This window comes from Toxotes jaculatrix, chromosome 9, assembly GCF_017976425.1.
Source record: "Toxotes jaculatrix isolate fToxJac2 chromosome 9, fToxJac2.pri, whole genome shotgun sequence".
Lineage (NCBI taxonomy): Eukaryota > Metazoa > Chordata > Actinopteri > Toxotidae > Toxotes > Toxotes jaculatrix.
This window is the reverse complement of record NC_054402.1, coordinates 17708168-17732691: the sequence shown is the minus strand read 5'-3', so window position 1 is coordinate 17732691 and position 24524 is coordinate 17708168. Positions and strand designations below refer to the sequence as shown.

The 24524-nt window shown below is 44.5% G+C and overlaps 1 protein-coding gene across 1 annotated transcript; it reads left to right on the top strand.

The window, feature by feature from the left end:
* Positions 1-642: 642 nt before the first annotated feature.
* Positions 643-20973, top strand: LOC121187087 (TCDD-inducible poly(ADP-ribose) polymerase). The gene is made up of 7 exons (XM_041046190.1): positions 643-957; positions 2010-3062; positions 11673-11862; positions 12387-12574; positions 15796-16140; positions 17679-17936; positions 19487-20973. The coding sequence occupies exons 2-7, from the start codon at positions 2035-2037 to the stop codon at positions 19674-19676; spliced, it is 2199 nt and encodes a 732-aa protein (XP_040902124.1). The 5' UTR covers positions 643-957; positions 2010-2034; the 3' UTR covers positions 19677-20973.
* Positions 20974-24524: the final 3551 nt, after the last annotated feature.

The window sequence follows — 24524 nt, the reverse complement described above, 5'->3', positions numbered from 1 at the left end:
GTAGAGAAGTCCTTTGGAAAAATCTAGGTCATACACCACGTTTTGCTTTGTTTATTCTGGGCTCCTGTGATGCATGCTCCTAAATAAAGTTTTGTTTAACAGAACTGCCTCAAACTAGCTGATGCACTGAAAACCTGTGGCCAGGTAGTATAACTCCAGCAGGGGAGTGGAGTTTGTTATTTGGGTTTTTGTGTGTTCTGTACTTACAGAGACAGGGTGGTACAAACACAGAGCACTAGGGGCCCAACAGCAAAAAGTGGCCTGGGGGGCTTCTAACAGGTAAATCACGTCTTAGAGCAAGTTTTGCTGATTCCTTTCTACTGAGCTAAAATCATGGATGTGAGTGTTTTACTTGCAGTGGGTTATTTGTACATGGATGTATTTTGGTTTACTTGTTCCTCCATTACTGATTTTAGTTTGCTTTGAAAGTTGTGCGTTGTAATACCTTCCACTTTGCTTTTTATTACTTCCGGGTTCCAAGCACAGGGGCCCCCCTGAGGGTCTCCACACCCCCACATGCAGCTTCTTCCGATCACCACCAGACGACTCTCGCCCTCCCTCTCTCTCTCTCTTTCTCTCTCGCTCCGTTTGCAGCGAGGCCCCGCCTCTGACCGGGTTACGGGGCGGGGCCTGGCTGTGCTGAGCCGGGAGGCAGGCAGAGCGTCTCTCTCCACAGCTGTGCTCCGCTCTTTGTCGGTCTCAGCTCTCCTGCGCTTTTCTGTTCGGTAGAAGGATACAAAGAGAGGAATAGACAGCATGAAATAAAGACGGAGCATGAGAGCGACGGGGGCAGCAGAGGGACACGAGCAGCCTAACCGGACTGTGGTCTAGTCCAGACACGGATACTTATTAGGCCTATCTCCAGACTGGATACGGAGCTCCGCCGATGTGCGCACTGGATTTTACCCACCAAAGAGTGTCGAGACCGGGGAGAGAGGGGCGGACTTTATCGCGCAGGTATGGGTTTTTTCTTTTTCTTGTCGTCTCGGTGTCAGATAAATATACAGAGGGTGTTCGTCTTCTCCTAAACGGGCTGTGGGAAAGCTGCGCTACAACAAATGACCCTGTCTGCCTGCTGCAGTGCTTCGGCGTTTGTGTTTTTAAAAGCTTTTTTGAAACTAACTCCGCAGCCCTTCAAGCTCCGGGTCCGCCGGGGAAGTGTTTGTTTAACCAGAGGAAAGCTGTTGTAGCGACGAAATGAAATAAGGCTCCGGGGTGCCCCGTTTAGTCTGTCTTTTGTCGCTGCTCCGCCGCAGTGTCTTGTGTGTGTGTGTGTAAGAGAGAGAGAGAGTGTGTGTGTGTGTGTGGACTGTAGCTTACGTGCAGACTTGCTCGGGCAGCAGTGTGTAAGCGGCACGTAGACGGCAGGGGCCGCGTATCGGACTCCCGTGATCAAAATATATAGTCCCGAGAGAGAGAGAGGTTTTGTTACTGCGATGATTTTATCGCTCCTGCTCGGAGACGCGGCTGTAATTGCAGGCATGACGTTAGCGAGAGACCAAAGACACCAGGATAAAAGCAAAAAGACGGTGTCCAATGACATATCCTCATCTTTAGATGATTAATCTGAGGCTGGTGACTCTGGTGCTCGAGTTCCCTGTAGCAGGATTAGGTAATATTTTTTTTTCCCCTCCGCTTCAGGTACTGGCGTGAACCCTTTTCCTCCTGTGCAAAAGGAGAACAGACTATTTATTCCTGTAACACTCCGATAGGGGCTTATAATGTGTCTGTGGCAGCAGATCATTAAGGTGGCAGTGCTATTCCTGTTATATCTGCAGGGTCATTATGGGATCAGACCTATTTCTATAGTCTGCAGTTTTTTGTTTTTTTTTTGTCGGAGGGGTTAAGTAGTTTTCCTTTCGGTATTTACAGGGCGAGGGTTTTCTTTTCTAGAAAAGGAAAGACGGGGTTTCACAGTTAGCTGTTTTAGGACATAATGGCTTGTCCGAGTATTAATCATCGCTTTATGTATCACGATGAGTTCACCTCTGTCTTTCTCTGTCTCTTAGGACTGTCCGGGTTTAAGAGAGGATCATGGATAAAACTTTGCACATTCTTCAGAAAACCGCAGACGGTGTAGCGACTGGGATCTCCCTGGATATGAGTTTAAACATGGACGAAGGGGGGGATTTCACGGAACAGCAGATCGTGGGGCTCCCGGACAAAATACCTCTGGTGAAACCTTATTTCAAAAAGAAGCAGAGGAAATTGGACGCCAAATGCCTCCACCGCGCCCTGGAGGATCCTATACTGACCACTTTACTGAGCACGGACACGCTGGTTTCCGGGGATGGGGTGTTTGTTCCCCGGAACCAGCCGGGCCGGACTCCGGGAAACCTGTGCGCAGCGGCCGTGGTGAAACAGAACTGTATGGGCCAGGTGTGTCTCAAAGACCCTGGAGCTGCTGACGATGCCACAGCTGGGGGTGGAGTACCGGGGTTGATGTCCCGGGACGGTGATGTGGAAATAGCCGATACTACTGCGGAGCTGGAGGAGACGGAGCGGCGAGGGGAGCGACCCAAGATTACCGATCCTGCCCCCGACAGAAACTGCTTTCAGCTGAAACCTTCCCTCAGGGCGGCTGGGAACACAATGACAATAACGCCCCCCGCCAGGGATATACCTCCCATAGCTGCACCCCAGGCTCCTCACCAGGGAGGGGCCATCAAAAGCAATGACCTCTTAACCTCTGGGGCTAAAAACCTTCCAGTCAAAGACTGCACTGGAGTCCAGAACCCCCTTGCTCTCCTCCCTCAGTCCGACAAAGGAGTGCTATTTCAGGATAAAAGTGAAGAGGCCTCCCTGGACCTGGTTTTTGAACTGCTCACTCAGCTCCAGTATCACACACACCAGTCGGACTCTGTGGACATTTGTGTGGATTTCCTCCAAGGACAGTGTGTTTATGGCAATGACTGTGCCCACCACCACACTGTCCTGCCCTACCACTGGCAGATCCACAGGACCAGTAGTCAGAAGTGGCAGAGCATAGCGGACGACTCCCAGGAGCAGCTGGAGAGACTGTACTGCAACCCTGACAATGATCACGTCAGGCTCAAGTTTCAGTAAGTATCCCACTATAGTGTTTACTGCAACGTGCAGGATGTTTTATATTATTCTGTGTACACTGTAGGGCCTCTGGTTAGATACAGGATCCTACTGTGAGGGGAAGCAGCACCAGTGTTTTTTCTGTGTTTCTGTTTTGGATCTGTACCTGTGGGCAGGGGTTCAATTCACTTTCAACTTAATCAGTTCAAAATAGGAACTGAAAATATAATTCGTGCCCTTGTGGAGGGGCATCAGTTTCCAACATTCGTGTTTATTCTGGGCAACAACACTGAAATGTTATTTATAATAATTTCTCAATGCAAACATAGATCTTTATCGACGTTATAGCAACACAGTTCTGACAAAAATGGTCTTACTGAATCAATAGGGTTGGAAAGTACACTACATTGCAGCCACACCGGTACATTGTTGTGTTGTAAGTACTGCTGAAAAGGCTACTGTGTGGTAAATTGATAGGTACCTGTGACATAGCAACAATGGTGCAGTAAGCTGATAGGCTGCCTGTGAATGATAACCCACTTCTAGTTCGGTGTGTTGGAAACAGTAGACCTCTGCCTGAGCTTCCTCTTTGGTTTCACCACCGGTAACAAACTGAAAGCTTTGACTCTACAGCTGTTCTGTGCATGTGTGACTAATGGACTGTGGCCAAGTGAATAAGTCTGTATGAGTGTTACTTTCACGACTCTTAGCACAGGAAATGAGTGAGTGAGTTTATGTGTTTGTAAAAGTGTGTATTAGTCCTTTTTTATCCCGAGTGTGTTAGGCCCTCACATGTCTTCTCGTTAATGTGTACCCTACATGTGTCAATTTATTTGGATTATCATTATCAGCTGTCGTGCCCTTGTGGAGGCATGGCACTCCATCTCCCAAATCCTGATATTGGTTATCTATTTCCTGTATTTCCCTGCTCCCAAACGCAGCACTGTGATTGGTTGGTGCTCTGTCCAAAGCAGACTTTACAGCACTCACGACAGAAAGCTGTGAACTTCCATGACCCTCAGTTGCCTTGTGCGGTCACTGACACAGACGCGCTTGGCAGCTTCTCTCCTTCCCTCGGTCATAGACTTGCACTGTGTACACTCAAACACACACACGCACACACATTGCTTGGCACGCAGACGCTCACACGAACCGGCTGCACAGAGAAGCTCAGTGGCTTGCAGTGCTCACACGCACGCCTTTTAGCAGACAGAGATAAACCTCTCTTTCACTCTCTCACACTCCCACATAGATATACACACATGCAAGCGCCTGGCAAACCCAAGTGGGGTGACATAAAGGAGCATGCGCTGCTTCCTGTCAAAGTGTACTGCGTGCAGGAGCATTCACACACAATGAGTGCATCTGCGTGGACTCTGTTGACCTTATTCTAAACACACATTTCTTATCGTTTATTCCGTTCATATCCTCCTCAGTGGCCCACGTATACGAGTCCCTTGTTTCTTTTGTTTCTGAGTTTCTTGTATTTGCCACTATCTTCCTCTGCTACGCTCAAACCTACAACTAATGATTATTTCCACCACTGGATAAACTGACAATTATTTTCTCAACAAACCAAATTTGTTGTTCAGTCTATAGAATGCCGGAAAACAGCGAAAAATCACATTTCTCCCCTTAATCACACTTTCTAAAAACCCAATGTAACATCTTCAAATGTCTTGCTTTCTCAAACCAAAAGATATTCAGTTTACAGTCACATTATAAGTTAAAGAAAAGCAGCGAATCCTCACAAACGAGAAACTGGAAATGGAGACTATTTGGCATTTTGTGCATGAAATATCAAAACAGCTGCTTTCAAATTTTCCTGTTCTGACAAATTTTCCTCTTCTAATCAAATAATTGATTCATTGTTTGGCTCTGGTAACATTTGCACTTGCAGAAAGCAATTAAACTTACTTGTCCCAAAATCAGCAAACACACAGATAGTCATTGTTGGATTGAGGCATAGACTCGTCCTAAGGGCCTCAAAGTTTGTAAAATGCCACAATTTAATTCTATTAATCACGATCCAGTTGTGACTTCATTGTGTGTTCGAAAATTTGAGCACTTTTTTAAGTCACATTATTGTCTGATTTGTGTTAAAAGTGCAGTCCGTGTTAACATAGTCAGTGACACAGCATTATGCCGTTAGATCCCAGAGTCATCGACCACATCCACACCCTCCATCAGACCCTCTTGTGAGTTAATTGAGACTTTTGAGCATCCGTGCGCGTTTTTGTTTATATCTGTGTAGTGACACCCCCCCCCCCCCCCCCCCCCCCCCCCCCCACACACACACACACACACACACACACACACACACAGAGGTTTGTGTGTGTGTACAAAGATTTGTGTGCGTCTGTGTGTTTGACTTGTTGACTCATGTTTTGAACTGAAACTCGATGCAAAGTGCATATTGCCCCACAAACAGGATACGCACCTGGTGGTGTCAACCCAAATTCTTCAGAGGCCTTTTGCGTGTGTTACACTCTCACACAGGCAGACAGGACCATCTGGCTCACTTGACTGAAACTGCAGTAGAAACTAGAAATTCCAAAATAGCTGTACCAGCACATTATTTGTTTGTCATTATAGCAATAACAATTATCATTTTCCTGTTATGTAGAGACAAAGACATCACCGACAAATAGCTTTTAATGTGCACACAACATTTTCACAGTGCAAATATTTGAGTTTTCTCATGGTTTGATTAGCACACAAGCTATCAGAGATATTTCCTCTGGTTTCCTATTTTGTGTTACACGCATTTCCACTTAATTATACAATTTTAATTTTCACCTGTAAGGTCTTTAACTGTCCAACACATTCTCATCATAACTACTCGTTATTGCAAACCTCCCTGTTGCTTCTTCTGGAGTGCATTTCTGCGTTTTTCTAACCCCGACCCTAAAAACAGGTTTGTCTGTTTGAGAATGGTAGAGTGAAAACTTAACATAAAACATTTAACGTGACGTAAAACATTTTCATTCCTGAAACACATGACTTCACCTGCAAATACTTTAACACACCCAGGTTTGTAGGTTTTTGAGTTTTAGTCTGCAGTAAGTAAACTCTGGTTATTCCTGTTTTATTAAAGTGGTTTCTTGTATCTTGTATCTTTTCTTCTAATCCAGCATTTGCTTACAGTCAGACCCGGAAATGGGTGTTTGACCTGCCTCTGGTGGGTGTGAATTTTATTAAATAGTTTGTTTCGGCGGCATGTTGACACTGGGCAAACTCAGAAATGGTTTCAGGCAGCCTGTCAACTGATGAGAGAAGAAGCCAGTAAACTTGTGTAGTGTTCGCACTGCTCTTGGTTATTCTTTGCTTAGTTCAGTCATTTACCCAAAGCTTTGTGTTGCACAGGGTGTGTGTGAGAGCTCCTTTGATACTTTTCTTTAGAGATGCAATCCAGCCTGTCTTTTCATGCACACAAACACACACACGCACACACACACAGGGCGAAGCCATCACCGTAGTTACCACAGCCAAATGATAACATTGTTAGTGATCTAAAGTGCAGCAGATGACTTAACAAGCTCCTCTGTCGGTATGGCAACACAGGCCTGTTTTGCCTTCTGCCTTCGTGTGTGTGTGTGCGGAAGAGGAGTGGACAGAAAAGAAAATGTTTGAGCATTTTTGTGTCTGCATTTGATTATGTGCTGAGCAGCCTGTTGTACCATATATACGTGTGTGTGTGTGTCTGTGTGTGTGCGTATGTGAGTGTGTGTTCTGTGCCGAGCTGTTCCCATGTGTGTATGATCCATAGCACAGGTTAATCCCATCCATATGATAAGCAGGAATGGAAGTCTGGGTAATCCGCCTTAATCATGAACTCAGCAATAAGGAGGAATGTCATAGTCATCGCTTCTAAAAGTTATACTGTAATAATCCTCCGTTGTACAGTCGCTTGTTAACAGATTTACGTTGTGCTGTAGTTTATGTGTGCGAGTGAAAATGTGAAAAAAAAAACGCTTTTATTTCTCCGTGGCTGATTCGAGGAGCGTGACGTTTGTTATTTACAGGAACGCACAAGTTCTCAGATCTCTCATAATTAGGCCAATTTCCTGTAATATCTGCGTAAGAGGGGACCTTAAGACTTGAAAAACATCTCGCTGATTTTTGCGTAACCATGACGAAGCACACATTTTTCGTGTGCGTGCGTGTGTGTGTAAGGGAGAGCGAGCAAAAGAGAGAGACTCTTTTGTCGGCCAGGTGATAAAAGCCTGGCTTGTCATTAGCTGACATAAAGAGTCACTGAGCACCAAGGGCAGAGCGACCTGACACCAAGGCGTGTGTGTGTGTGTGTGTGTGTCTGTGTGTGTCTGTGTGTGTGTGTTGGGTTTTTTTGTGCATGTGTGTGTTTATATCATGGGGATTCCATGTTACCTTACTGTGTCACGAACCACAAAAAATCAAGAATGCTTGTGTCTGCGAGAGCTTGTTTTCGTGCAGTGATTGTGTGTGTGTGAAAAGAGGCGGTGTCAGATAATCAGACTGAATGTGTCCACTGTGTTTGGTGTGTGTGTGTGTGTGGCTATAATGTGTCAGACAGCCCAAGTCATGAATCAGTGGGGCGAGGTCTGGGTCGCTTTACCTCTTGTTACGCAGAGTCTGCCTTCATCTCTCCATATTTTTTTCCCCTCTCCATCTCTTCCTCCTTTTTCTCTGAAATCTTTCCTTACTGGTTCTTTTGTCCTCTACCTTTCCTTGTCTCACCTCTCTTCTACTGCTTTTCTGTCTCTTTGTATCTGTTTTTTTTTTCATCACTCAGTTGTCCCTTGAGGGCCCAAAGAGGTGTAAGAGATGTGGAAATGTGTGTGAGCTATGCCTCTGCGCTCAAATACTATCCCCTTTCACTCTTTCTATGCTTTTCTCTCTCTCTCTGTCAGATCATTTCTTCTTCTAGTGTCTTAATGTCACACTCTTTATCCTCCCATCTTGCCCCCCTCTTCCTCCCACATTTGGTTCCCTTGGGAGCTTTTAAATTTTCTGAGAGAGGGTTAAAGTACTAAGAGAGAGAGAGGACACCCTGAACCATGAGCTTAATGATGTGGCATAGAGGAGGACAGACAGATACGCTCTTCCAGAAATGATCTAGGACATGCAGGAGACAGTGGTGTACATTGTGTGTGTGTGTGTGTGTGGTTGACTTCATGTTATTCACAGCTGAGCAACAAAATCAAATGAAGCATTTATATAGATAACTGAAAAGTGAATAGCCCTAACACGAGGAAATAACAGTAACCCATGACATCAAGGTAGTGTGTGTGTGTGTGTGTGTGTGCATGTGTGTGTGAAGGCAGCCTTCGTCAGCACATTTGGTTGTCTGACTGACTTATCTAGGCGTGACGGGACCAAGTTTGCGTGTGTGTACATGAATCTGTCGAAAGAATGCGTGTGTGTGCACGTACGAGAGTGAGTGAGCGCTCATGTTATTTTTTTTTTTCCTAGTCTGTGACGTTCACAATAGCATGACTGATGCTGGTATGCGGGTTCTTGTATGTGCAGCCGTGAGAAAGTTTGAAGGTGTGCGTGCGTGCGTGCGTGTGTGTGTGTGTGTGTGTGTGTGTGTGTGCGCGCTGAAGGCAGTGTTGGGGATTAACAGCCATTTTGACAGTGCAGTGAGTTGTTTTCATAACCTTTATTTATTCAGGGAAACGTTTTGCTGAACACGCTTTCTCCTCTTTTCTTTTTTTTTTTCTTTTTTGGTTTCTCCCAACACCCTGCTCTCACATTCAGCACTGATCCACACATTCACACCTGGGAGCTACGTGGCAAAAGAACAAGAGCAGGTTTGGTGCATTTTCAGCGCCATGTGCTTTGCTCGAGGGCGTCCTTCTTTCACCTTAAGCGTACCAACACCCCTCCCCACGACAGCAGCTGGGCCTTGCATTCAAATGTCAAATTCAAATACGCCTCTCCAGATCTGCTCTTTGGATTTGAATTCGCATTTTCAGTGGACTCACGTGTGTGTACCTTTGCACAAACTTGGAACAGCCTGACGTTTTTCAAGCGTGGTCTTGAAAGTGTGGACCTTGCCAGAGTGGGCGTGCTTTGCGTCTCTTTCAAACTTTTGATTGGCCTCAAGGTTGAACGCACCGAATCTCAGTGCACTTAATTTAACAGGCGGAATTTTATTTTTAGAACGGCACAAACTAGTCTGGGAGCGAGGGAGAGAAAAGGGACTCTGCAAACGGCTTTGAAAATCATTGACTGACCTCTCTGGAGACCTGTCTACGTCTAAGTGTGTGAAAGAGACAGATACAGTGGTAATGAATGAGGTGGGGTGGCAGCCTGGAAATATGACAAAGTTCACTTTACTTCCTCATAATAAAACCTGAATATGTGTGTGTGTGTGTGTGTGTGTGTGTGTGTGTGTGTGTGTGTGTGTGTGTGTGTGTGAGTGTGTGCATCATAAGCCACTCTAGAATTGACACACTCATGCACAGACGCTCTTGTCTTCATGATGTACCACTGCAGGCAGGAACTGTTCTGTACTGAGAGACAGAGACAGAGCCACGCAGGTGCATCTATTGCACTTTCTTGTTCAGACAGAAAAAAAAACAGGGAACAAAGATGTGCGGAGAGACAGAAAGAAGCAGTGAAACAGGGAACAGAGCAGAGAGATGTCAGAGCAAAGTGAGAGGAAAATTAAGAAAACAAAGTGAGCAGACGAGCCCAGAGAGAGAACTCAAAGATGTGCTTCTCTCACTGCTCATTTGTTTGTGCTACGTTTTCAGTTTCTCTCCTTCCCCCATCCTTTTCCTGTAGCACCTATTCCCATCATCCTTTTCTCTTCTGTTTCCCTCTTCTGTCTCTGCCTTTTCCAAAATTTATCTTCTGTTTTCTTTCTCATATAACCGAAACCCCTTTCTAGTTGCTTTGCATGCATGAAGGCAGTTCAGAAAACAAAAGCTTGTAAGGACATCTGCGTTATCTGCCTGCAGTGTCTTTCTGGTAATCCTGTGTTCTGATAATCAGCGACTCGCTCCTCAGTTACTGTTTTGTTTTTGCACGTGCTCAGCGAATGAAATCCTATTTCACTTCCTCTGACGGAGATCCAGTCATACTATGACTTAGCAGAAGCACAAACTGTAAATACAGTGTATATAATTAGTATTTGTATGAGGGTGCATGGATGTTTTTGGAAAATGACTCAGCACCTCTTATTATCACCATCGTAACCGAAACTAGTGTGTGTGTGTGTGTGTGTGTGTGTCTGTGTGTGTGTAACTCCAGTGACCAGTATTTGCACTTACAGTAGATGAAACTGAATACTTGTAAACTGTGTACCCATTATAATATGAGGTTTCACTTCTACAGGCTGTTGAACTAATAACTCATCAGGTTCACACACTCACTCTCTCAGCGTCTCTGTATTTTAGATGGGAAACTTTTAAATGCTCTAATTGCTTTAGTGTTTTATTTAGCACAAACCTGAGGCGCACACGTTACCAGAACACAGCCAGCCTTTGCTTTACACACACACACACACACACACACACACACACACACACACACACACACACACACACACACACACACACACACACACATTTCCAGACAGACACACACTCACCGATGTCTAACCTTTGACATTACATCCAATTAGTTTCCCAGCAAAAATCAATGAGCCTATTAACACTGTCAGGCTCTGTGCCTGTTTTTGTGTGTTGCATCAGTGTGAGTGTCTTGCAAAGTTTGCATGTCTGTGTGTGTGTGTGTGTGTGTGTGTGTGTGTGTGTGTGTGTGTGTGTGTGTGTGTGTGTGTGCGTGTGTGTGTGTGTGTGTGTGTGTGTGTGTGTGTGTATGCGTGGCTTGTATGTGTGGCTTGTATGTGTCTGTGTGTTCTGCCTCTCTGTCTGCCTGCCGTCTACGGCATGGCGTGTCAGTGTGTGATGTCCACATTTATGTGAGTGGTATGTCTGACCCAGAAAGGATTTGCCAGAGGCCCTATGGAAGACTTTAATATAGAGAGACTGATACGGACACACACACAAAGGAGTTTTGACCCACGCTTGTCGAGACAAAGAGGGGTTAAGGAAGGTTGTATATATACACAACCTTCCTTAACCCCTTAACATAACATCATGTGCATATATATATATGCACATGATGTTATGTGTTTCTGCTGTTTAGCAGATGCTGGTAATATAGCAGGTAGCTGGTAATATTTTTCTCATTCAGTGGATAGTGTAAATAAAGGTTCAGCCGTCAGCCAGAAAGTTCAGGATAATCCTTCATGTTTTACCAGACGTCCGTTGACGTGTCCTTGAGCACGACACAGAGTCTCTGTCAGCTTATGCAGTTGTGTTTTCAGCGTGTGCAAATATGTTTTTATAATGTATATCTTATTTTCTTTCATCCATGCACATGTACATGTGGCGTGTAAATCATGTAACTGTAATCCTGTGTGACCCATTCTGAGCTTTAGTCGTCTCACTGCGGCGCACTCAGGTTAAATTAAGGTTCCATCATCAGCCGCATGACCAGACATGCGGCTGATGATGGAACCTGGAAATCTAAACTGTGACCATTTAACAACAAGGTCACCATGCCACAGCCACACGAGTGTGTGAGTGTGTATTATGTTTTCTTTCACTGACTTTAACTTTGCCTTTCAGGGGTCGAGTGTTTACCCTTGACTTCGGGGCGATGCGAGTGTGTGACCTGGAGTTTGACCGGGTCAGAAGACTGACCACTCCCCCCAGCCCTCTGCCCACGCCCACAACGAACCCAAATCCCACACCCAGCTGTCACACAGTGTGGAAGTACTACTGCAGAGACAACTTTGGCTGGAGGGAATACTCCGAGGTGAGCCACTGAGCGCATTTGTGTGTGTGTGTGTATGTGTGTATGCGTGTTTGCTTGCGTGCACACTCCCTGAACATGAGGCCAGACGCATTAACTCTGCCCACACCAATCAATTGTCTAGCCACTGTGATGGGATTGATTTAGACACAAAATCACACATACACACCTAAGTACCCCTTGTGACACAGTTGTCCTCTGCCAATTGTAATTTATTCCCGCAAATCAGTAAAGATCGACTGTGTGTGTCTGTGTGTGTGTGTGTGTGAGAGAGAAAGAGAGTTTGTGTCTCATATTAACTTTCATTATCACCTTGACCTTGGCTTTGTTATCTGTACATTGCACCACAGTTCACTGACATTTCCTTCCCCAAACCAATCTCTTCCTCTGCTAAATGAAAATGCGGAGCAGCCAACTGTATAAAATATAAACAAATTAGTCTAAATTCTTCTTCGTCTTTTTTCCTCCTCATCTTTTATTCTACCTTCCTTCCTCTTTTTTTTACCTCCACTCCTTCTCCTCCACAGCCGGTGGTGAAGCTCATAGAGGAGGCGAGTTCGAGGGGTCTTAAGGAGGTGCGATTCATTACGCTCCAGAACCAGTACATCCTAAACATCAGGGAGGGCTTCCAGCAGAACGCCATCTTTGGGTTCAGACGTCAGATCAAGAAGCGGCCCATGTTCATGTCCTCTGTGATGCTTACACCCCACCTACAGTAAGTAAAGACATTTAACACTCGGAGCCACTATTCCCTGTGCTGTTACAGGGAAGAGGTGAACAACTAGCTTGGATGTTACTGATCCAGCATTTGAGATTGACAAGGAAGCTATTTTGGGTGCTAGATAGTAGCTCATTATTTCCGAGCATTATGCTAACGTCTGCGAGTGATAAAAAAAAAAATCACTCTGATAATCATTGAGGTTTAGAATTGCTGCTAGTTAATAGTAAGCCAAAGTGGCAGGAACAGTCAGTCCTCAGTTGAGAGGTAGAGGTCATTCACTTGATTGATAGTCTCTCTTTGTCTCTGACTCCCGGCTTCTATTTCCTGTTGTAACTCTCTGGCACATCCTCACCAATCATTTGACACTCAGTTCTCAGCCTTGTTAAAGAACATTTAGTATTTTGGATATGAACCCAAGTTGACTATTCAAAGTCCTAGGATTTTTACATAAAGTAACACATGCACAGTAACACACACGTACAAACACACGCGCACACACACACACACAAAGCTGGCTCTTCCCGTGGCTCGCTGTGTTCTCTGAGCGTCCCCAAGTTCCTGTTTGGAGACAGGCAGGCACACAGAGGTCGGTACACAATGCTAATGTCGTAGTCAGGGCTGAATACTCAAACGCCTCTGAACGCTGCTTTCACCTTTAATCCGAGGCACACTGGCAGTCTGTCCCTGAACTTGAAACCCATATTAACACTTGTTACTGCTCAGATTTTTGGCAAATCAAACCTGAGTCACCGGGGCACAGGAGCTCATCCGTGCAGAACAAAGCAGGCCTGAACCAGACAGACAGGCAGATAATGAGGCAGACGAGAACTGATGAACCTCTTAAATTTAAACCTTCTTCTAAATTCTTGTTGTTCTCAAAACTAGTAAGAAAATCTGTGAATTACACTTTCACTTTTTCTAGCAGTAATAAGCTGATTTCACAAATTCTCAGCTGCCATTTTCTTTATAGCAGTGAAGCGATCTGCCTCGGTGCACTCGCCTCAGTGATGTTCCTGTAACAAGTGATACCAGATTGGAAACCAGTGGAGTCATCTTATCCTATTTACAGATTTTTTTTTTTTGTTTTTCAATTCCTTTGCAGAGCAGGCTGCTCTAGCGTTGTCCTGCCAGTGTCCCACACAGAGCGAATGCTAGTGCAAACTGTTCCTGCAGGGCCCTGACTGTCAGGAGGAGACAAAATGGAGAGAGGGAAATTAGCTGGAGGAAGCGGGACACAGAGAAAGAACGAGGGAGAAAGAGACGGCAAGTTTGAGAGAGAGATAGTGAGAGGAAGTGAGAGGTCTAAATGGTTTCCAGACTGGGTGCACAGCAGAGAAGAGCTGGTGAGCGAAGGAGTGTGAAAAGCGACTGCGGTGAGCTGGAATTTGGATTGAGGGATTTGTTCCTGGAACTTTTTTTTTTTTTATCAGTTTGTTGTGTGTGTGCACTTCAGTTAATCACTTAGTGAGGACAAAAATCTGAACACACACTCGCATTATGGAGGCAAAAAGCCAGCCCCTACAAGGCAAACCATTAAAATCTTAGCATTAACACTTGTTTCTTTGAATTCATTTAGTTTTTCCAGGGGAATCTATGCAAGTCAATGCAGTGTCGTCCCAAGTGACCAAACCAAGTTTGTGTATGTGTGTGTGTGAGTGTGTGTCTGGAACAATCTGTGCTGGGCTTAGACGTTGAGGTCATTAGCTTGATTGGCACTCTCACTCGCTCCCTCCCCACCTCTCTCCCTCTCCTTCTGTCATCTCTCTCACTCCTGATGATGTTATTTTCAGCCACCTCCTCCCCCTCTCCCTCCCTTATTATCTGTCCTAATCTTTCACCCTTTCACTCTTTCTCTCCCCCAACTCCATCAGCCTCTTGTTATCTGTCTCTTTTCATTTCACACTTGTTTTCTGCAGCGGGCCGTCTGTGATCTTTTCAAAGCACACGGGGAATAGAGACATCGATTGCGGGGAGAGATCGAGACCGGACAGACAAGATGAGAGCGAGAAAAGAGATGAGAAAAACTGTCGCACTGACTCAGAGTCACACTGATCACAGTCTCTTGACAATGCACACACATACACACACGCACACTCGCCTTTAGCTGATAGGGCTAACAGCATTTACACTTAGAGAGTGATAACTTGACAGCCAAGCCACTGTTATTGACTCAAATGCCAGACACAATAGTTTTTTTTTTTTTTTTTTGGTCACTTCCATGACAGCTCCGCAGTTGGCATTTTATTCTTTCCCCTGTGTCTTGTTCTTGTTCCTGTCTCTCCCTTGCTCTGCCTCCCCGCTGTCCCCAATGTTTGGTGGCTGGGTTTCATTTTCACGCGGCCCCGCTGTTTTGTTTGGTCGGTGACGGCTGCTGTGGAGCTGCTCCGCTCCGCAGCGCGGTGATGTCATTGTTGACAGTTGGTGGGATGTGATTTTGGAAGCACAGGCTCACCGGCTCATCACAGCAGACATTGCTTTTGTTTTATGTTAGGATGCAGCCTTGATTGGAAACACATGGGGATGAAGGCAGAGGAAGGTGGAGAGATAGGTAGCACGCTGTGATGTACGGCCTGTTGTTACTCCATTAACTCCATGCTCCAGGTCTTGCCTGAGCCTTTCGAGGCACCAGTTTAAGCTTTGAGTTGGTCGAGATTCCTTCATCCTCGTTCTACTACGGCAAATGAAAATGCATCTTGTTCGGAATGTGAAGGGTTATATGAGAGAGTGATTAATAAAGTGTGAAGATAAGGGTTTTTTAGACTGTATATACCCACAGTTTTCTTATGTTTATCTTTTGGGGATTTGAGTTTATTCTTAACCTAAAGAATCCCTACATGCTGAATTGTATCATGGTTCGTTAACAGATGGCCTGCTGCACTAGACTCGTTATTTATGTCAACAGTTAATTAGAATGAATTAATTGGTGTAGTCAACAATTGGACATGCTCTCTATTGTCCGTAGTTGCTTTTACAAACCTGTCAGAGTTTACCTTTACATCTCACATCCTTTGTAGGAAATTAAAGGAACCTCTTCAGATGTCTTGTTTTATCTGACCAACCGCCAATACCTTAGTATTTAGTTTACAGTGGTATACAGTGTAAGAAAAGCAGTATTTGTTTTTAAAACAGCTTAAACACTTACTTAATTATCGAAGTAACTGCCGATTAATTTTCCCTCTAATCACCTAATTCTTTGTGTCTTCTTCTCTTTCTAGGACGTTGAGCGGCCTCTCCTCATCACTTCTCCCCTGTTCCTCCTCCTCCTCCTCTTCCTCCTCCTCCTCATCCTCCTCCTCCTCGTCCTCCTTGTCCTCCTCATGCATGGATCTCTCCACGTCGCATCCCCTCTCGCCGACCACCACCAACCCACCAAGCTTTTTTCCGGAAACATGGCTGCCCATGACGATGACCCAGGACTTCCTGCAGGTGCCGGTCTCACGTGAAGACCGCAGCTACCGTACAGTGTACAGCCTTTTCCATAAGACGGTGTCAGAGACCAAGTTCAGGATCATCAAGATCCTGCGTGTGCAGAACCCCTTCCTCTGGGAGAAATATAAGAGGTGAGCCAAGAAGCATTTTACTGAAGACCTTTACCACTTCCTTAGTGCTGTAGATATCATCAGTTGATCTAATCTCAAGTCATGAATGGTTTCCAGTAACCAGTATCCATAATGTGATAAAAATGGTAACAGAGGAAACATTTCTGTCAGTGTGAGAAAGTTTCTGTTGTCATCAGGTTTGAGTGTCTGTCCTCATTTTCTTTGCACTTCTTCTTAAATGCTGTGTGGAGAAGTTGTGGCATTTGATTTTGACAAATTTGCATTTCATTAAACGAAACTCAATTGCTGAAATCATCACCGGTCACTGTGTCACGAGAGTGGTATGATTCTAAGGGGTAGATTTTTTAGTCAGTTTGATGATAATTTGTTTTCACCAGTCACAAGATTTGACCTTACTGGAGGGCACAAGATAATATTTAAGTTGTAGTTAAGTTTCTGTTGTGTTGCATACTTTGGTTCCTCTTCTGTCCTAGTTTCACAAATGTTGCTGTTATGGCACAAAATATAATTAACCTTTTTTTTAAATCCAGATTTCAGTTGTTGAATTTTTTTTTTAGACCTAGCTGCATATGTTCTTGCAGACAGAAACAAGAGTAAAAACATTTCTTAACAACAAACACAGGGAGAACGAGACACAATGCGAGAGGAGGAAGAAAAGAGAAAATAGGGCAAGTGGGACCAGCTGTGTGACACTTCGTGAGAATGAGTCCACAGTTGTGTGTGAACGTGGTGGATGGAGAGATGTTTGGTGATGTTGATGTTCCTGTCGCGCACACAGTGGGCTAACCGCGGTGGCTGAGCAGGGCAGGTCCTATCAGCTGTGACAGTTAAACTCTCCCACACTGACTGGTACCACACGGTTTCACAATGACTGACAGTGTGTGTGTTTGTGTGCGGGTGCAGCCTCTGAAAGTGATGCCCTCTTTGAATGTCAGTTGATTTCCTCTTCCCACACTCGGGTTATAACAGGGAAACCATAACTGCTTGTTTGCGTGTCTGCATGTGTGTGTGTGTGTGTGTGTGTATTGGGCATGTGAATGGCTGGTTGTTGATGTCAAAGGAAGCTGATGAGCTTCATCCTAAAATTGGATAGTGGGAAATTAAAGTGTGTGTGTGTGTGTGTCTGTGTCTGTGTGTCTGTGTGTCTGTGTGAGTGAATGCTCGAATGAGTGCAGTGTCAGTCTGTGTCAGGTCACAAGCTGCAGGGTCATGGGAGGTCATGCCTGGGTCACAGCTTCTCTGGCTCGAAAACGCTTTCGCCTCTGCATGCCTGATTGATCCGTTCACATCAAACGAACTGAGAGAGAGTGTGTGTGTCTGTGTGTCTGTGTCTGTGTCGGTGTGTTGCTGAAGAAACTGATTATACCCAGTTTTACAGCAAACTTTTGAATAAAGAGCAAGACTGATTTGTGTTGTTTACTAATTCATCACCTGAGATATGATCTTTTTTTGTTTATTACTTAAGATAATTAAGAAATAAAAAATAAATTTCATCAACAAATCCATCTCACCTTCTGTTGCTCTCTGTGCTCTAACAGGAAGAAGGAGTACATGTCGCGGCGCATGTCAGAGATGGACCGGCTGCTGAGCGAGCGCCACCTGTTCCACGGCACCTCGGCCGACGTGGTGGAGGGCATCTGCAAGCACAACTTCGACCCACGGGTCTGTGGCAAACACGCCACCATGTTTGGCCAGGGCTCCTACTTTGCCCGCAAGGCTGTCTACTCCCACAACTTCTCCAAGCGTTCGCCCAAAGGAGTCCACTGCATGTTCCTGGCCAAAGTCCTCACGGGCAGGTTTGTGTGGGCGCTGTCAGATGAGAGTGGGAACATTTTTTTTGTGTATTTGATTATGGATGGAATTTTTAATGGCCCTTCCTGCAGCTTTATTTATCAGGGGTTGGTGATACAGATGAAATACAGTTTTTATCACAGTACAGTAAAATCACAAGCTGGAAATGCCTGTTTTTTTGGTAATGCAGTGAATTAAATATTTGAAAAACCAGAGTACTTCATCATAATAATTCAAAACCCTATAAATCTAATGTTGCCATGAAGCAGTCCTGCCCATTGATTTACAGCATTGCCAACATCAGCCTTACACAACCAGAGATATTAAAGGGGTTGTTAGCTCAGTATACAATATATCATGATATGGTATCACTCTGATATATATATCAGAGTTTCCGATGTAGTATTTCTGTTGTCTCTGGATGTGATAATGAACTTTAAAAGTTTCTTCCCCCGGACGGTCAGGTGAATTCATTTCAGGCGATCACCAGTGAAACCATGCTCTGGTTTGAGGTGTTAGCTGGAAGGAACATAGTTTGACAAATGTTAAATTAAGGCCGTATGTATCCAGTTCTTATTGGAGTTACATGTTTTAGTGTTTCTTAATGTGCTGTTTGCTGTGTTTGACAAGTATCCTCCCTCCAACCTCTGCTTCAACAACATCTCTTTTTAGACCCTATCGCCCCCCTCCCAGTGAGCACTTTAAAATTAAATATATACGGATCATTGAAATCTTGAGATCCTTTTTCATAAACCATCATTAAGTCGTGCTAGTCCCATTCCTTAAACTGCAAGTCAAATCTGGAGCCACACATGTAAAACAGCACATTTGGCTGAACCCATCATACATCACCGGCTTTGTTATGCTGCAGCAGACAGCCTGTAGTGCGCCCAGAGGATGGTGTGGTGGTTTAGAAACACACCACACACAAAACCCCCTCCCTCCTCTGCTCCAAACCTGGGTTCAATCTGTTCCACAGAGCAGGCGGAGACATTACTTCCAGACCTGAGCAGGGATATAGACCAATAAAGAAGTTATCTGTACAGTGTGATTAACTCTTCTGTCTGAAACTGTATCTGGCACACAGACTCCTGACGGCTCTACCCACTGTCTTTGTCTGTGGCTGAAAATGTTCTTATTTTAATATGTTTTATTTATGACCCCAGAGGAAGTGGTACATTGATGGATTATGGGTCTTTAGGGCTTGACATGAATATTTAAGAGAGGAAAAACAAACTGGTTAAAATGCACCGGCTTATTTCATATACTTACAGTACGTTCATTTCATGCGCTTACAGCATATGCTTATATTATTTAAGGTGCCCTAAAACACACAGAGGAGCAGCAGCCTTGTAATCATTAAATTTAGAGGAGTCTTCTTTTAGATGGTAAATTATTCTTCTGTAACTGCAGACTTGAAGAACTGATGCATTTTTCCTCATGTAAATGAGGAAATGCAAAGACTATTGCTTTCCATTTTACACTCAGTATGACTATAAATAATCCCCAACCACGTATAGTAACTAACCTCTACTTCTTTGTTGTGTCTGTACAGGTTTACTGTAGGAAATCCCTCTATGCGACGACCTCCACCCATCAACCCTCGTGACCCCTCCAGTGACCTTTATGACTCCTGTGTGGACAACTGGGTGGACCCCCAGATCTATGTCATCTTCAACGATGACCAGAGCTACCCATACTTTATCATTCACTACGAGGAGGTACCCAGCACTGTCGCTGTCTAAGCCCTGAATCAGACCTGGATCTGTCTGTATTTGCAAGTACTTACTCATAGTTTGCTTTACTCTGCTAAGGCACTAGATTGGTGGAGTTTGCCGCTTAAGATTAAAAGGAACAAATTCTAGACCAATAAAAAGCTGAAATGTAGAGCGTTCTTGCTTTAACCAGCCATACTGGAATCACTTTGCTAGACTAAACTGCACCCATCTGCTGCAGGTCAAAACAAAATCTATGAAATATTTGCAAATACTCAGTGATCCTGGTCTTAAGTCAAGTGGATCCAACCAGACTGGACCGCAGTAAGGAACAACAGACTGGTCGGAACCGGATTTCAACCAGACTGAACTGGACTAACAAAGGCAACTGATTCATTCAGTGCTCACAAGTGGATGACAACTGACAACAGCTGCAACAGACTTGACTGGACTCATATACCACACTTCGTTATCTCTTACGAACAGGAGCCTTGCGATGATCATCAGACACAGGAGGATTTAATCTACCTTATTATTCTGGAGCAGACGCAGGAAAAACCAAACCTAGCACCCTTATCATTTTGACTTAGGCGTATGGCTGAAAAGGGACTCAGTTCCACATCAGGACCGGCGCTGTGGTAGACAATTAGCGTCTTGCCAGTACTGTGAATGACCAACTGGCCATCTTATTATTCTAAAGAAGCAGCAACCAACCAATCAGAAGCTTCCATAGAGAAACCATGGCGACACTGCCCCCCCCCCCCCCCCCCCCCCCCCCATTTTCTTGCAAAAAAATCATAGTGAGTGTTTACCCAGCCTCCGGCCCATATGTTTTCTATGTGCTGCGTGTTTGAATCTTTTAATTTAGTGGACATGGATCTTGTGGCCTCTTCAACCAGACAATGGACATGAGTTTCAGTGTGGGGACATCCGCTTTCCATAAACCTCGAGGCTGAGGTTTCACATGAAACCAGTGCTGTTCCCAGGTGGCGTTTTTGCCTTCGCGCCCACCACCTTGATTCCTCATGGGCGACTGAAAAGTGTATAGTTTCCCGCTGAGACTTGATGATGCTGATGCTGATGCTGCTGCTGCAGCAGTGGTGGCGGCGGCGGCAGCGCTGTAGCGATTCGTCAGCAAACCCTCCTGAAACTCATCTCTCTTGGACCGCTCTCTCGCTCAGAGACAGTAGACACGTTTTACTGAGACAAACTGTACAGACGTCCTCTTTGTTTATATTTGAACTGTGTGCCTTTTGTTCATAAAAATGTTTATTTATGTTAGTTTAATGTAACATTGATTAAATAAAGAATCTAAAAGAGAAAACGACTTAATTAGTGCTCACGTGGTGGTAATTACTGTTTGCTAACCTGACTCCTAGATATTCCTGTAAACTGTAGGCTAATCAAAAAAGGCTCTCAAAGTGGGATCTGTGGAGGAGGTTTAATTGGGTCACTTCAAAATGAGCATGAAATAGACTTCATTCATTAGACGCTAATTTAGAGAGTGCATAAAAGCAGCTACTGTAATCACCACATAGACTTTTAATAGTCTGACATTTTTGGGAATATACACATATTGGCTTTCTTGCCAAGGCTTAGATGAGAAGATGGATACCACACTCACATCTGTGCTGTCAACATGAAGCTAGTGGGCAGAAGATGTTTAGCTTAGCTTAGCAGAAAGAATGGAAACTGAGGCGCTCTCACAGCCTGTCCATGGGTAACAAAATCTCACTAGTTAAGATGTTATATCCGTACAAAAACCACAGAGTGAAAAGGGCACATTGTGGTTCTTTGGGGCAGAAACGTGCCAAACTATTTTCAGATGGCACACAGCCTCACCAGTAATTAGACCTGTCCAAGAAACAGCATAACTCCCTGTAACGGTGACTTGTCATTTTTACACTTCAGTGTTTAAGAGTATTTCCCAAAATGTAGAGCTTTTGCTTTACAGAACTCCTGGCCACTAAAATATGCAGCGAAAGAGTCAGTTCTGCTTATTATAACTGTCGGCCATATGTTGTTGACTGCCCTGCTGGTCTCAATAAGAGCTATGTGATTTGTTCTTGTCTTGGTCAAGAAGTATTCAAATCAGAAAAGAAATATCTCATGCTCAGCTTTCCCCTCAACCCCCAACTCCCCCCACCCACCCCTGCAGTGTATTATCTGAGGGCCATGTCTAATACGGTCCAGAGGGAGGCTGGCAGGAGTAGCCGTCTATCCCAGCCCAGAGACAGCTCACAAGGGGCAAACAGCAGACCTCAACGTCCCCCTCCCTCCTCCTCCTCCTCCTCCTCCTCCTCTGCAGCTCATTCACTTCTCATTTCTCAGACCAACTTCTCCCTCCTGTCGTATCTTTCACTTCATCTGTTGTCTGTCTATGCCTAATCCTTTTATCTAGCTTTCCTTTCTCTCCCTCTGGCTTGTTTTCATTTGCAGGTTTTATTTGTTTCCAGGGCCATAGCTACCATTGAGGACAATGAGGTCATGTCCTCTATTTTTATTTTTTTTTGGGTTAATTTAAAGCTACAGCCAGCAATCAGTTAGCTTAGCTTAGCACAGTGATGGGAAACAAGGCTGCTGGCTGACTCTGTCTAAAAGTTACAAAATACACCTATCAGAACCTCGTAAGCTCAACATGTTAAATCTAATATCTCGAATCTGCACAAAAACAGGTTGTGGTTTTACGGGGGCGTACTGAACCAGATTATTTCTTGGCCAGGTGCAGTGACTTCCTGGTAGTTTCTTTATAAGCTGAGTGCAGTTTTTGTAGATGGTATAAGTTTAAATTCCAGCAAAGAAATAAATTATGATGATAATAAACCTTAAGCATTTAGCCCACAGAATTAAGGCCATTATGATTTATAAGAAGAGAAGTAATTCATTCATCAGCACATTTACTCCCATTTCCTCCTTCCCCCTATGTCTCAGCCTCCCTCAGTCCCGCTCTCTGCTCGGGCCTCGGGGTCACCGTGTCGTGTAAGAGCGTCGTGCTGAGCCTTGCTTTTTGGCAGAGGAGAGGGAGTACGAGAGAGATAGAGCAAAGGGGGTGGGGGGGGGGGGGGTGTCGAGAGGGATAGTGAGGAGGAGGAGTTATTTTGCTCTCTTCGTGCCTCCTCGCTCAGCTGCGTGCCTGTCTGCTTCTCTCATGTGCATGCAAGATCGCGCAGGTTGCCCTCTGTTTGCCCCCATCTCTCTCTCTCTCTCTCTCTATCTCCCAGCCCCCCCCCCCCCTTAATCTCTCTCACAGCATTTCGTTCTCTTTCCACTTCTTGTTTTCAATCTCCTTTTCCAACCTGCCCTCTCTCATCAGCTCTTAACAGCTTAAAATCCTTTTGCCCTCACATCTTAATGATTCTACCCTCTTTTCTCTCTCTCTCTCTCTCTCTCTCTCTCTCTCTCTCTCTCTCTCTCTCTCTCTCTCTCTCTCTCTCTCTCTGTCTCTGTCTCTCTCTTTCTCTCTGTCTCTGTCTCCTTGTGAGTCATGCAGCAGGCACTGACTGGGTTTGTTTGCCTGACTGCCCTCCAAGAATTGCTGCTGGCACACAGAAAGCACTACTTTGTAGACCTGCTGGCCGAGGTTAGAAGAGGGGAGATGGGAGAGGAGGAAGGGAGTGGGAGAAGATGTGGAGCGAGGGGATGAGAGGAGAGAAGAGGTGAGAGGGGGAGATTTAAAAAAAAAAAAAAAACAACAAAAAGGGATGGAGGAAAAATGAGGTTACAGAAAAAAAGGACTGTGTGTGTCAGAGAAAGATAAAGCATTGTCTTTTTAAGGGTAGGGACAGAATATTGTATTAGCATTCAAGGCCGTCAAGATTACCGTGTGTGATGTTTGATGCAGCCCCACTGCAACCATATGTGTGTTTTCACATCTTAGGCTGCTGCTTCCACATCTAAAGTAAGACTCTGAATGGAGACCAGGCTGCGAAAACAGATTCAAATCATTTTGGATGGATTTATAATTCATTAGGTTCAAATGTGCACCCACACACACACACACACACACACGCACACACACATGCATCATTCTGAATCAGCCTTATTAAACTTACCAATCTAAATTATTCAGAGTATAAAGAGGGAGGTTTTCTTTGTAGGGAAATGAGACAGTTACAAACTCCACACCACTTTGTCACACCCAGTTTTGCAATGATTGAGCTTGTGCAAAATTGCCTTTGCTGATTTTTCAATCAGGGGTTGTAATAGACTTGTAGTGTCGTTTTAGCCTCTAACAGATGATGCCGTTACCAAGAAAAGCAGCAGAACATTACCTCTGTTAATCTGCCGCACACTGCAGAACCAAGCAGACACATTATTTCTCCACCAGATACAATTACAGAGAAATTAAAAAAGACGTGACTTTGTGGCCAACTGCTCAAGATGAATTTCATTTCTAAAATTATATATTTACTTTAAATGAATCAATCAGTGCTCTTAATTTAAATGTCACTTTGTATCAGTTGGTGTCTAATTTTCAATGTGTTTTTCCACAGAGTTTCTCGAGTCGTTTTTCTGAACTGTTCTATTGTACTTATTTAATATAATGTGACCATTCCTGTTGTTTTCAGCTGTTTCATTAGTGCTCCCATGGGATTGAAGGGAGGCTGTAAAAACTGGGATTTTATAAACAGCCGAACGCCAAATTGTAAAATTTAACCACTGCTGAGTAATGTCGAAATCAAATACCCGCTGAATTTAAGCCACTGAAATGTTTTACTTTAATAATCATCTCTCTGGAGTCGTGTGCTTTGAATTCACCTCTCTAAAATTTTCACAAGGTCATATCGAGTTTTGCAGTTTTTGAAAACATACTCTTTACTCTTTTTGTTTTGGGTTTTTTTTTTGTTTGTTTTTTTTCCTGGAGGCTTCTCATCTGAA